General features: G+C 37.8%; 1 protein-coding gene across 1 annotated transcript in view; it reads right to left on the bottom strand.

The window, feature by feature from the left end:
* The window catches only part of LIX1 (limb and CNS expressed 1), a 40914-nt gene that overhangs the window by 19333 nt on the left and 7370 nt on the right, over positions 1 to 14211 (bottom strand). Inside the window, exon 2 of the mRNA XM_048850616.2 lies at positions 9442 to 9605. Coding sequence (XP_048706573.1) covers positions 9442 to 9605 — 164 coding nt within the window. The remainder of the gene's footprint in view (positions 1 to 9441; positions 9606 to 14211) is intronic.

Here is a 14211-nt window from a genome sequence, read left to right on the forward strand (position 1 = left end):
TTTTTCCATCCTCAGATATTTTTGCCTGTCTTTATTTTAATCCCCAGATTTTATAGTAAAACTGGGCTGGGGATAAAAGTAAAGATCATTAATATGAATTGCCTCATGGGACTTGGACTCCATCTTTCAGAGCTCATCCCACTATTGGAGGGGTGACTCTCTTCATCCCACCTCACACCAAAACCAAAAATCTGATTACCAGGCACTTTCACTCACTGCAAAGATTTTCAGTGTTGTGCTGCCAACAGTCTAACAAGTGGATCCCTCAAAAATGTTCCAACTGTCTGCAATACATGTGACTTTTCCTAAGTAAAAGGCTCTTCCCTCCAAAAATATAAAATTCCGTCAAACCCAATACTTTCCCCAAACTCCACCCTCATGTCTAGCAAACTAATACACTTCCACCCCTCCACAATGGAACAATTCTGTCCTTCTCAATTCTATCTATACCTCCTTACTCTACACCTCTCAACCCACAATTCTTCCAACTACCCAGGACCTTACAGAGGCTACTCTAGTGACTTCCCTACCTGGCAGAGGTTCCTTTACTTCAACTGTAGTTGAGGCAGGAAGGTTGTCCTGCAGCCTCTGGCTCTGGAATGATTGATTGAGTAGAGAGAAAAGGAGTACTTGTGGCACCTTAGAGACTAACCAATTTATTTGAGCATGAGCTTTCGTGAGCTACAGCTCACTTCATCAGATGCATACCGTGGAAACTGCAGCAGACTTTATATATACACAGAGAATATCATATGTCTCCATATTCAGAATATGATATTCTCTGTGTATATATAAAGTCTGCTGCAGTTTCCACGGTATGCATCTGATGAAGTGAGCTGTAGCTCACGAAAGCTCATGCTCAAATAAATTGGTTAGTCTCTAAGGTGCCACAAGTACTCCTTTTCTTTTTGCGAATACAGACTAACACGGCTGTTACTCTGAAACCTGTCATTGAGTAGAGAGTGGATCACCTCTGGTGGCGGGTGTAGGTTACAGGAATGGCTTTTGGGGTGGGCAGGTCGCCTCTGACTGATGGAAATATCTGTGTTGTGAAGACATTAGCTTGCCCCCAGGCTGTTGAGGAGGCTTGTTGGTAGAACTGGGCAAATAACTGATTTTTTTGGTTCACAGGCAAGTTTGAGAACTTTTATTTCATTTAATGTCTAACAATCAAAAACTAGTGACAAATTTAGGCAAATTGAAAAAAAACAGTTTAGGATCAAACAATGTGATTTATTCAAGCACAAATTGATTTTTTAAATTCACAAAACAAGAGGGGGGGGCATGGAATAAGTGTTGGCAGTTTCCCTGTAGCCTTTAACCCAGTGGTTAGGGCACTCACTTGGAACAGGGGAGACCTAGGTTCAATTTCCCCCTCTGCCCACTATGGAAAAGGATTTGAACATAGGTCTCCCCACCTCTCAGGAGGGTACCCAATGCACTAGGCTATGGGATATTCTCTCTCAATTGCTCTGATTGAAGCTGTTCCACTTGGGACAGCTGCACCCTGCTTACCCATTCCTGTTCCTCCAGAAAGAGGGGGGACTGCTGCCTCTCCTGGAGGGAAGAAGTGGGACTCAGGCTGCTAACCTGGCCTCTTTGGGAGGAACTGGATAAACCCCTACCAGTGTCACTAAATGAAGGGGGAAGACAATAGCATGAGTACAAGGTCATAGAGGTGAAGTCATGGAGATCCCATGTCATGATGTGTCTAGGACCCTGGGTTACCTTAAGCCGACTCGGCAATGACTGAGGTAGACTCCTGCCCAGTGAAGCAGCAGCTTCCTCCTATCTGATCTCCTCGTTAAGCACCTGAAGAGGCTGGAAAGTGAGGTGGAGGGGGCAGAACTAGGGCGTGCCTTTCCCCTCCTCCCCCATGAACCTAGTGGTGCTTACAGGGAATGCAGGAAGAGAGTTTCTCTTGTAGCAGCTGCCAGCCCAGTCCAAGAAAAACCTGATAATTTAGCAAGCACAGCCCACCTTAGTTTTTTTGGGCAGACTTATGAAACAACTTATTGTCTCCTCCTGGCCTCCCTTGTTATTTTAACAGACTCATGTCCCCCATTATCTCCCCACTATGCACAAAGCCAGCCTTGGTGACATGATTCTTTGGGAAACTTCCAAATTTGAATGACTCATTTTATGTAAAAAGCATTTGGAGGTGGAAACCAGGATCTTTAGGTTTTTTTCATCTTCCTTCCCACTGCCTGGTGCCGAAGGGTGCTGGAACTAGGGTGCTGCCACACACACCGGGCTTGCAGTAGTAACAACAACCCAAATACATGGTTTCTGCCTTCAGCACCCCACACTGTAAAAATTGTTCCAGCTCCACTGCACAGCAGTTTGCTCCTTTAGCTCTAGCAATATTTTTTTATCAATTTAGATGATCAAGGCTATCTTTTCAGGGTGACGGACTGGAAAATAAAGCAAGATGAGATATTCCTTATGGGAGGCCAAAGGACAGTTACGTTAACAAGGGATGTGTGAGATGCTGCTAGCCTGCCCAACATCAATGGTCTCCCTTTCCTCCCCAGCCCCCCAGTCACAAGTTTTAGCTATAATGATCTAAAATATAGAATAATAGAATTATTTCCAGTTGGAGAAACAAGACACAGCAAGAGGGGTAGACTTTACTGCTTCACAGGTTATCTGGTGAACGATAGGATTGCAAAAATAACTGAAACCAGGGATAAAAATGCTGCATAGTGAGCGAGCATGGAAGATAACTAGATTTTTGGCTTAGAAACATTTTTGATGTGAGAGGAGGAGGAAAGATTTCTCTCTTTTGGTGCATTTGATTTTTACGAATTAAAATTGAGCATTTCAGCTCAAGTTTGATACCACTGTTATTGTCAAAACACACTTTTATATTCTAGTAATACACATTTTGGAAATATACAATACATGTGCTTGCATATTTTGGTGATGAGCAATATAGAAATGCCAATTAAACACACACTGTCATTTTAAATTCTGCTCAAGGAAGCTTTTACCCGGCCCCCCCGCAAACAAGCTAAAAGTTCATTAATCAAAATCACACAATTAATTCATTACTGTTCCTTGTTAAAATGAAAGCTAAGCTTGGATCACAACTCCTTTCAATGTGTTTTTAAAGTTAAAATATTCAGCAAAGTTCTCCTGGGTATTAAAAGCAAAAAGACCTGCTAAAAACCATGAGTGGCTTGATGACTAAGTTCAGCAAAAGGGGAGCCAGAAGCTGATCAACTGGGCCTTATGTTGGTGCCCTTTTGGTAAATGGAAATTACTTCACAGTTTTCAGAGTTGGTCATGGTATGTGGTTGTTGGTATTGAGTGCCCAGAATAAAAATGGTATAAAGAAACTCCTTCAAACATAGCCTTCATAAGTATTAGACAATGGGACTTAAAATAAATGCAAGAGAAATGCAAGTGTCAGAACTGTATCCCATAGCATTTAATTCTGAATTCTGAGCAAAGACTCAGAACAGATCACTGTTTAAAACTAATTTAGTTAGAGCAGAGACTCTATAATTTATTTGGACTATGGTGCCTAGTGCTTCTTGGGGGGTGCTATAAAATAATAAAAATCATGAACTTAGTACATTTAAAGAAGTCTGTAGATTGAAAGCATGGATATCTATTGGGTAAGATACAGGTAGTTCATTATTAAACCTTTCTAGTGGAATTTCAATGCTTGTCTCTGATGAGCAGTTGGCAATTAGACCCATCTGCTCATTCCTAATACCCTTCCCTAAAGGATGAATGGAACCAATCTACTAAAGTCCTTGTGGGACTACTTAAAGAGAGTAGAGGGATTACCCAGAGTATCCAGCCTAATATTCTTTCTCTCACATTCCATCACTGCAGTTAGCTGGCATCAAAGCAGACATTCATGACTGGCTGTAGAAATATTGCTGGCATATAATGGATGTTACATGCATAGTCACAGCATTAAAATTACATAATCAAATGTTTTGTAATGCACAGGAGAGATATATGATTATATGAAGAGCATTATAGAAATTAATATTTGTGCATTTGTGGGCCTAGTGTTGGAAAAGTATGTTGAAATATTATATCATGATGATGGCATAGAAGGTATATTGGAACCTACAAAAGATGTATGGCAAATTCGCCAGAATACATTTCCTCAATTTTCCTCTCATGTCTTATTTTGAAAAGCCAAGTGGATAAAACTGACCAACTTTGACAGTCAGTTTTCATGATAAGTTTTCAAAACATCTTAGATTCAGGAAATTCTAGGTTGTTTTCGGCAACAATGTTAACAATGCTCTAGAGAATTTCATAACATGATGATTTAAACATAAGGAAAACTAGACCCAAAATGATCATAAGAAGACCTCAGAGAAAAAACAAACAAATCCCAAAAGAAGAATCTTGATCTTTAATTTTTTTTTTTTAAAAAAGAATGTGACAGCAACATTTAAATAAACTTTTCCCCAAGTGAAGTATTTTGGATTGAAATTAAGCCATATATCTTTTCATATTGTGTTAGAAGTTTATTTTTTATTCTGAAGTACACAGCACAAAAATATGCAGTACTTGATCTGATGGAAAACACTCTGTGCTCTCCTAAACATCTTTTAGTACACTTCAGTGACTTGTCGGAGGTTTCAGATGCTCTAGCTAGACAAATTATGACATGGTAATTCTCCCAAACACCTTATGAGGGAAAAACACCTTCAGAAATAGAGCAAGATAAAGACTTTGGAGCTCTGTGTACTGTCACTAAAGAATGAGGGCCTTATCCTAAACTGGAGCAAATCAGCATAATTCCGTAGACTATGAGATCAGATCCTTGACTTCAATGGAGCTATGTGATTTATATTAGATGAGGACCTGGCCTCAAAAGTTTAAAACTAAAAATATGTTTAGCATTGTGGAACACTTATTACCATCCTGTGCAGCTGAAATGGAATAAAATCTCCTGGTCACAATCAAAGCTGGGGTAATGGAGTTCAATTAACATGTACCAGCTGAGGATCTGGTTCTCCCATGCTTAGCTGAAAGAGGGCTGTTGTCCCATCACTTTCAGAGGATCTTCCTTCACATTGTGCCCTGAAAAACTGATCCAGCAAATAATGCAACATTTGCTGTCTCTGAATTGGCATTTGGATCCATCATATACTAAGCAGAAAGACTAAATCTAAAGTAATCTGAAAGTCCTTGGGATGCTGTTCACGTTAGTTTAAAATGCTTAAAATCCTAGATCCTTAATAGATGATATGTATGCTTTGAAAATTACAACTAAATTGACAGTAGTTAAAAGTTACTTTTTCCTTTGTCTGCTGACACTTGTACCTATTGTATTGAACCTACTGAGGAGGAAGTTGATTGTGGAGGTTGGTTTTCAGGTCAAGATGACCTCAAGCTTTCTACTACTACTTTGTAGATGAAAGAACTTGTCTGAGGAGAGGAACTATTTTATTTTGTCACTGACATGGCCTTTGTTTTTTCCAGGGTGATTGACTGCTGGATTTTGATTCTGGATCAGTAGAGTCACAACTTCAGTCATGGAAACCATTTCCCTTCCCCACCTAAAACAATGATGAGTGGTATCCTTCTGTGATGTTATCCGATTAAAATATGACCAGGCAAATCATCGTTGCTACCACTGTTATATAATTGAAACAAATCTTATACAAACTGTGATGCATGGCCAGAAAGGGTTAAGCATCCTGCAGGATAAATGACCCAGAGCCCACAATTAGAGACATTTTAGAAAAGTATATAAATGGTAAAGGGCCATTCCACAGTAGATAGGCTAGAACTTTGAAGTACAAACCTGTATTGTTAGAAAAATAGAGGTGATACTAATTGTGTGTTTACTTTTATCTTGTTAAATGTTAGCCATGTAAATAGACAGTTCCTGTCTGTCACTATAGCTATTGATTTGGAGATCAAAAGGGAATATTAACATGGAGATGAATCTTCGGTGAAATAATGTCATTGTCTATATGTCTCTTTAAAGTTTGTGATAGACTGTCTAATGGATAAATTGCCTTGTGTTAATTTGTGTAGTTAATTATTGGTGAGAAGGCCTGGAGAATTATCAGAGAAGGCCTGGAGCTGTATAAAAGACCCTTGGGTCCTGATCCTTTCTATCTCAGATCAGCTTGATGCTTCATGCAGGGGAAGCTTAAGCCAAAAGGCTGAGATCTCCAGTCCTAACCTGGAATTACCCTGAATATAAACATTGGACTATAACCTGTGAACTAATTCTGAAAGAACTCTTTGCAATTACAAAGCTCACCATCTCTACTATGAATCTGAATCTCAAGAACTGTACTCATGTCTGTATGTATACTGATCTTTAAGCCAATACTCACTCTCTTTTGTTTTTTAATAAATTTTAGTTTAGTGAAAAAGAATTCACTGTAAAAGATCTGGAATATTCATTAACCTGGGAAGTAATGTGTCCAATCCTTTAGGATTGCTAGAACTTTCTTATATGATGAATAAGATTTTCAGTAATCCTTATCATATTTGACTTGGGTGTCTGGGTGGAGGTCTGAGGGAGGCTTTAAGGGAACTGTGTTCTTGGCTTCTGGGTAACCAGTGAGGTATTATAGAAGCTGTTTTGTGCTGGCTTGGTAAATTTAAGTCCTGGAATGTCCACCAGCTTTGGGGATTGTCATCCCCATTCTTTGCAGTTCACCCTAATTGAGTGACCTCAGTTGGCTCCCCTGGAACTCCAGTCACACCTTCATAATCCTAATGCACATCCTACTACCTGGCCCCGGATTTTCCATACCACAGCAGAGCTTTTGTTTCTTTGTCAAGTGGACTACTGGAATTTGATTTGACTTGCCCAATGAAGCAACCAGCTTTTTCCTGAATGTAGAATGACTATCCTTTACTTTGGTGCTACCACAGTAGTTGGCTAGCTGTAGCAAAATGTGATGCGCATTAGCGTAGGGTTCTTAAATTTGGGTAGAAAAAAAGCCAGGCATCAATATTATCATGCTAAAATGTAGGAAATTGTATGAAAACAGCTCTTCCTCTGTACCACCCACACAAACAAATGGATAAATACAAACTGAGATGACAAAGCAAAAGAAGAAAAAGCTTGTTATTACTAGTCAGAGCAAACTTTGAGCCTGATCACAAACTCCTTATTCAGACTAAATCCCTATTGACTTTAGTGAGAGCTCTGCCTGAGGGAGAATTCCAGGGTTTGTTCCTCTTGTATATCTAATTTAACATTATACCCTTTACTTACACACCATGTGTACAACAAAATGGAGATGTGCTATTAAATTACATACACACTTATTCTGTATACACCAGTGGGTCTGCCAAGCCACCACAATTCAAAAACGCTGCTAGAAGGTATTGTTTTTCAACAGTGATGCCAACAAATTACTCCCTCATCCTTTTTGCCACCAGCTTCCAGAGGTAGTGAATACTAGATATTACATGAAGAATGCACAATTATTGTGTCGCCAAAGTATTGAATAGCTTGCATGTAGAAAAAAAATTGTAATGAAAAATTTCAGCAGTATACATCCCTGCCCTTCCTCCCACAATATAGTTTATGGGTCTACATACTTTTTTTCCCACCCAAAAAAGTAAAAGGAATCAAAAATAACTTTTAAAAGTTGCTGTGTTCAGCATACAGCTAGCTACATAATTGCTGTACAATGCTCTTTGGTAAACTAATTCCTAAATCAGATTCTCCTGTCCACTTGTCATAGTAGTTTGAACATCTGTATCTCTGATGACAGACTAAAAAGTACCCTCTCCTCAGTCTTGACCTGGAGAGGCCCACCTCTGGACAGAAGATAAATAGTATGGTCTCCAGGCCATTCAGTGTTTAGCTTTTTATGCAGGGATTTCCAGTGACGTTGCCGCTTCTGATGGTGTTTTTCTATGATGTGGACTCTTCTCCATTGGTAACTGGACTAAAGCCACCACTTCATTTCACAAAAGCCAAACAGACAACAGCTGGTAAGAAATTTTAAATGTCTGAAAACTGAATAATGTCCCACTAACTTCACTGATGATATAATAATGGTGAAATAATTTCATTTTTGTCCCAGGAATGTGTTTCTTGAGGGAAGGATTTCTAAAATCTTATCTCAGGTACTTTTTTCCAAATCCTGGGCTTGAACCTATGAGACACAGTGTTACCTCAGCTCTCTTGACTTGAGTAGGAGTCAAAGGTGCTCAGTAACTTTCAGGATCAAGCTCATGTTGGAAGTCAGACAGGAAATTGAAGGGATATTTAGGGTATAATTTAATTAGATACAATCTTCAGCCAAAGAACACTCTATTGCTCTTCATAACATTTGACCAATCAAGTTACCTTTTCTGTTGGTTACAGTGTTTAGACTGTGTAGCATTTTCTTCTTCAAATGGATTCAGAATAAAAAAGCAACCAATTTAAAACTGCTAAAACAAAGATTTAGTTATTCTGTCCCAATCCTGCAATTCCTTAATGTCAAAAAGAATTGAAGGAGTCCAGAACCTCCTAGGACTGGGCCCTGAATAATTAAAGTTGACTAAATATAAAGAGAACCCTGAGTTAAAATCATATATAAAAGTGTATATGTATTACTAACATTTTAGACAGTTAAAATAAAAAGCTAAAGATTGGATTTACTTTTCATTATTTATGTTGTCTACTAGAAATGAACAAGGGACAGAATTTAGTTTTAAATAATTTCACAAATGTTTACTGTTTTTAAAATTGCCTGTTTTTCCTCTTTTTTCAACTTCTACTACTAGATTTTGCTCATAACTACATTTCAAATATGTATACTTATGTAGCTAGATAAAATATTTTTCTTGAATTTGTGAGTGCTTATACAGTTTTCTAATCAAAATGTACCTTTCCTCCCTCCTCCCCCCAACCCCATGATTTAATTTATTTTTATCTTAAATTCAAATTGGTTTTATTGTTCACTTTATGCCTTTCACTCAATGTGAAAAACTGATCTGTTTCTAGTTAGTTCTGTTTTCTGGATCTCATGCATTAACACTGTATTGATGTGTTTGGGTTGAACAGATTGTTGGGGAATCTTTATAATAAAAATATCTTTTCACTGACTTGATAAAAGTAATGAAAACATTGCTACCTACAAACATGTTTTCTAAAGCTTATGGGGCAAAAACTAACCAAACCAAAAATGTGGTCTTAAAACTACCTGACAAAGATACTTATCTTTTGATGCTTCTAGTCATAAGAATCCCCTTCGTTAACAGACATTCTTACAAGATCCATGATTAGAACAATAAGTCATGCCATGATCAATTAATTCACAGTACTGCCCGTTATTTTTGTTTAAACAATTTATGTCCCTGAAGATACTGTGGTCTGGCACTTAGGGATTAAGTGTGAATATATTGTGCTCTCAAAATAAGTAACTATTTATTTTCCTTAAAAAAAAAAATTGAAGAAAGATTTCCCTTTGGCAAAAATTGCACTATGCTTCTTACCTGAAAGTTGCCAAAACAGCTTCCTCCAGGTAGGGTGACATAACTGACAAATGGAGGACCAGGAAAGTTCAATGACTCATACACCACTGTGCCTTCACTTGGAAATACAGCTCTCTGTTTCTGTTTGTTCTCCCAGAATTCCTGCAGCACTGCTACGACATTCACTATCAAAGACACAGAAGTGACAAATTTTGGGTGCAGTATAGACATTTTATCTTCACTTGTAACTTTATTTGCCAGATTTAAACAAGAAATATTCTGGTTATATTCATGTGAGAGTTGAAGATTCAGTCAAAGCCATCACCTGCACTGTAACTGTATTTTGCTCCAGCATGATGTTAAGAGGCACTGTACTGTTGGAGCAGTTGTCTTTCAGGTGAATGGGGAACTATATAGAAATTCCCCTTTGCTCATCACAAGAAGGGTCACAGTTGCTGTGTTCCACAGCAGAAGTGGCTGGATTTTAATGGTGCATGAAGTGATGCGTTTCCACACTGCTTTGTGATGTGGTCACAAAGAAAGATGCTGTATATTAGGGCAGAGAGAGAGCTGCCAGTTAACATGAACACTAAAATACTAATGTACAAACTACAAATTGCTATAGTGCTCCTGCACTACAAAGCTTTAAGTTTCAGGGATGGGATTTTCAAAGCTTCCTAAGAGTCTTAGCCTCTCAGCTCCCATTTAAAGTGAATAAAAATTGGGTGTACCTCCTTTAGGCCCCTTTGAAAAGCCCAGCCACAAGGTTACAGCTGATGTTTCCTGGCAACTACCTAACAGTGATGGCACTTTTTACATTCTGTCAAAAATATTATCAATTCCTGTTTTAGACCATGCCCCTCTCAAACTACATGCCAGCTTACCACTTTCGAGAACAGGCTTATTGGAGGATCATTGTAAAAACACAAGATGTTATCTATTTCCTATGATTGCTTGCTTGGATGGCCATAACAGGGAAAGCAATGAGCATACAGAAACTAAGAAAGAAAGTCCTTACATTGGACCTTCACAGTGGTATGGCTATCTCCCTCTCCACATTTTGAGTAACGAATGGAATAAGAAACAGATGGTTATTGCAACGTGTGATGGTGCTTTGACACAAACTGCATAAGAGTGAAACCCAAACCACAGAAACTGAGTTCTACTTTTCTAAATTATAGCTTTATCCCTCCCCTTTGAGACTACTAGAATTTATGAACTGCATACTTAATGATCGATACTACCTGCTGTTGATCTTTGATATGCATCACAGCAATCCAGAAGAATGAAGTGACTAGATGAAATTGGTGACCTACCATTTTTATGTTCAACCAGGGCAATTATCCTCTTATTTTCAACTTATTTCAACTTTGAGTGATGAGTTTAAGCAAAAACCAAATCTTTAGACCAGATAACTGCCAGCAGAACAGACTGTAGAACCACATGTAGCCTAGATCAAGGAAAATGTCTAGGGTCTGCTGTGTTGAGAACTTCTCACTGACCCTGAGTGAAATATATCTTTTACATCACTGGTTGCTTCACTCTGTCTCTTACATTCATGTTTGGTAATGATTCAGTTTAAAAGCCATTAAGTGAAAGTTGATATCTAGGAATAAACTTCATGTATGTTAAATGTCAAATGTCTACGCTTTGAGCTTGACAGTTCAATAGAAGGGAAGTGCCACATTTATTGGAAAAATTGTATTGATATTAAATCTTTATTGAAAAGGTCACGTTTAGGTTAAAAGAAACTAGCTTGAAATAGAGCACCAGAATACAAACAAATGACAACAAGAACAAGAAAGGCTTATGACATCCCTATAAGGCAATTGTGGCCGTAGCTCCTCTTGGGAAAATTGACATTTAACTGTTTAAAGTTTGTTTGTTTGTTTAAGGAAAAATCAGATGTCTACGCCATGAATCCTAGACCACCAATATGAATACCACCCACAGATCTTTCTGATTTACTTGTGACATACAATGTTAATTTAAGAAAACATCAACTGATCTTAACCTATTTTGCAGTCCAAATATTCTACAGCCTTTCAAATCAGAGCCACAGCTGCCTCCCCATCAGAAAAAATTAGTGTTTTAGCAACTTCTAGGCTGGGTTTTCAAAGAAGCATAAGAGAGTCTGGTGCTTAACGCCCACTGAATTTGGACTGGATTTGGGGGCTGAAACACTGTTGAAAAGTTAGGCTCAATACTTGTTTATCAAAGAAAAATTATAGTTATCCAGATGACAAACACTAGCTGTTAAGAACTGTTCAATGTCCATAGTAATGGTTGGCCTTTTAAATCTTTTTTTTCCTTTCCTTTTTTGTATCATCTGTCTTTCATATCTTTTGTCAATTTTACAGCAAGACTGAGAAAATTCATAATATATCATTTTTGTTCTCTTTTGACTAGTTCAGCATTTGGACAGCCTGTGAATACTTCTTGGTTGGTTGAAAGTTTTCACTAGACTTTGTGATACCTTCAGCTGTTTTAAAAATTAATCTACATAAAGTTCCCTAAGCAACCAAGAGATTCTTCTTGATCACAGAAAAGTAAGGCAGAGTATCTTCTTTTGCTGAAGTCCTGAAACTTAACTTTGGCTGTCAATCTCTAAACCATGTTTGTTTTTTATAGATTAAGCTAACAGGACAAGTATCTAGAGAAAGGCAGTGTATAGCTATTAGTAGTAGTAGTATTCTGGCAACACCCATTAACTCTACTCTTACACTCTTTTCACACACATAGGAAGACTGAATTTATAATCCCCAAGGTTTTACAATCCAAGAAAATTTAGGGCTTGTGTACACACAAAATAATACCAGTTTAACTCAAGTTGTGATTTTATTCCTCATTTAGTTAAAGCAGTGTGACTTTGTGTGAGACAGTCTCTTAGATTGGTTTAAAGAAGGCCTGTATTGGTTTAGCTTGCATGAGTAAGTTTATAGGCACAAAGTAAACGGATATAGGGCAGTTTTAAAATCGATATAAGAGTCTATACTCACAACTTGCAATGGTTTAACTAAACCAATGTAAATTAAACCATTGAAAATTCTGTGTGTAGACAACATATTATGCTCTCATATTCATATATATTTTAAAAATGTTATCACAAGTTATTCTAAACATATCCATTCCAAAAAGGGGGCATTTAATTTAAAAGAAAAAAACAAAAAACAGGATGTAACTGGCAACCAGAGAGGTTTGTAAAAGTTCCTTTGCATCTTATAGTAATCCAAGGAGCATTGTAGAGGTATCAGGAACCATTCTACCACTATCAGGTACATAGGTGGCTGTTTAATCCCTCTTGAAACAGCTACCATAGCAATATGGATAGTTTACTTAGAGCCTCTACATTCATTTGCATATAAGAAATTGCACTATTTATTTTTTTGAACATTCTGGATGAAGTCTTGTCAAATCAACTGATATTTACCTATTTTTCTTCACACAAGTTTTTGCATGCTCCACAGGAGTGCAGTGCAGCAGCAATCCAACTTTTAAACTATCCAGTAACGATGTACAAATGAAAAAGATAGATTTTTTTTTAATGTTGGAAGCGTCAAACACACTAAACTTAGCATTGCGATCTACGTCTCATTTGGAATTAATGTCATTCACTTTAATTTGCTTTTTGTATTTTGAAAAATAAATATAATATGGCCAAAGATGTTTAAACAATGACTAGAGTACCTATGTGCATTGGTGACTACTTTTCCTAATGGTTTAAATTACCTGTGCTCTAAAATCTGTTATTCAGTATATTGTAACATTATTGAATCAGTTAAACTTATAGGGTGAAATCCTGACTCTGTTGAAGCCAATGCCAAAACTCCCTTCGACTTCAATGGGCCAGAATTTCACCCATGCATTTTCCTCTCTCTTTTAATGTTACAATTATGTAATACAAATATCTAAGTAATGTTAGAAATGTGACCAGTTTACAATATAAGGATTTCATGGGTCCTTTATCCTTAATTTACCTCCATTCATGGGCATTATCAGGGTTTCAGACCAAACTTCTAGTTACAAGGGGATAGAAAGAACATCTCTTTACTATGCATTTCGGTGCTTTTGTTAGTTCCCATAATAGCCAAGGCTCTATGGACTATGCAGCACACTGGACCTAACTTCCGTGGTAAGAGTCCCCTGGTTTCTGGGACACGGATACTGAATTTTACAACAAACAGGAAAAGATGTGGCAGTGCCAAGTTAACAAAAAAATATTGAATTAAATACAAAAAATGACTAATATGGATAATACTGATTGTGCTATTTTAGAATTACATGTATTTTATGCTGTTCCCCAAATGTTCAGCTTTTGTACTGGTAATGTGTAACCAGTACAGAAGTTTTTGAGGGAGGGTTAAGTAGCAGCTTTGACAGCTGACCTAGGACTTTTGACACACAGGGAACAGTGAGGATTTTGCCTTTTGAAAGTTGATAGCGGGCAGGAGAAGAGATGACTTAAGAATTCCAAGTTGCTTCAAATTTCAGTTCTCCACATGTGGAGAACATGGGAGAGACCTGCATTATTGGTGTGAATATTAGGTATGCCTCATCTTACTTGGTTCTTATTATGATACTGGCTACATGGTCTCAAAAGGTTAACCCCAGCCAGAGCTGTCCACTTAGGAGGACCAGAAAGCAGACAATGACTTCAGAGAAACCTTATTGTCTGGTGCTCAGAAACAAGAGGGGCCAATTCCTTTGAAATCTCATGTCTGCTGGGCTCTGGCTAGTATGGCCAAGGGTGGGAGGGGAGAGACTCTTGTGGGAAAGCTGGGATTCTAATAA

Source organism: Caretta caretta, chromosome 5 (genome assembly GCF_965140235.1).
Source record: "Caretta caretta isolate rCarCar2 chromosome 5, rCarCar1.hap1, whole genome shotgun sequence".
NCBI classification, from domain to species: Eukaryota; Metazoa; Chordata; order Testudines; family Cheloniidae; genus Caretta; species Caretta caretta.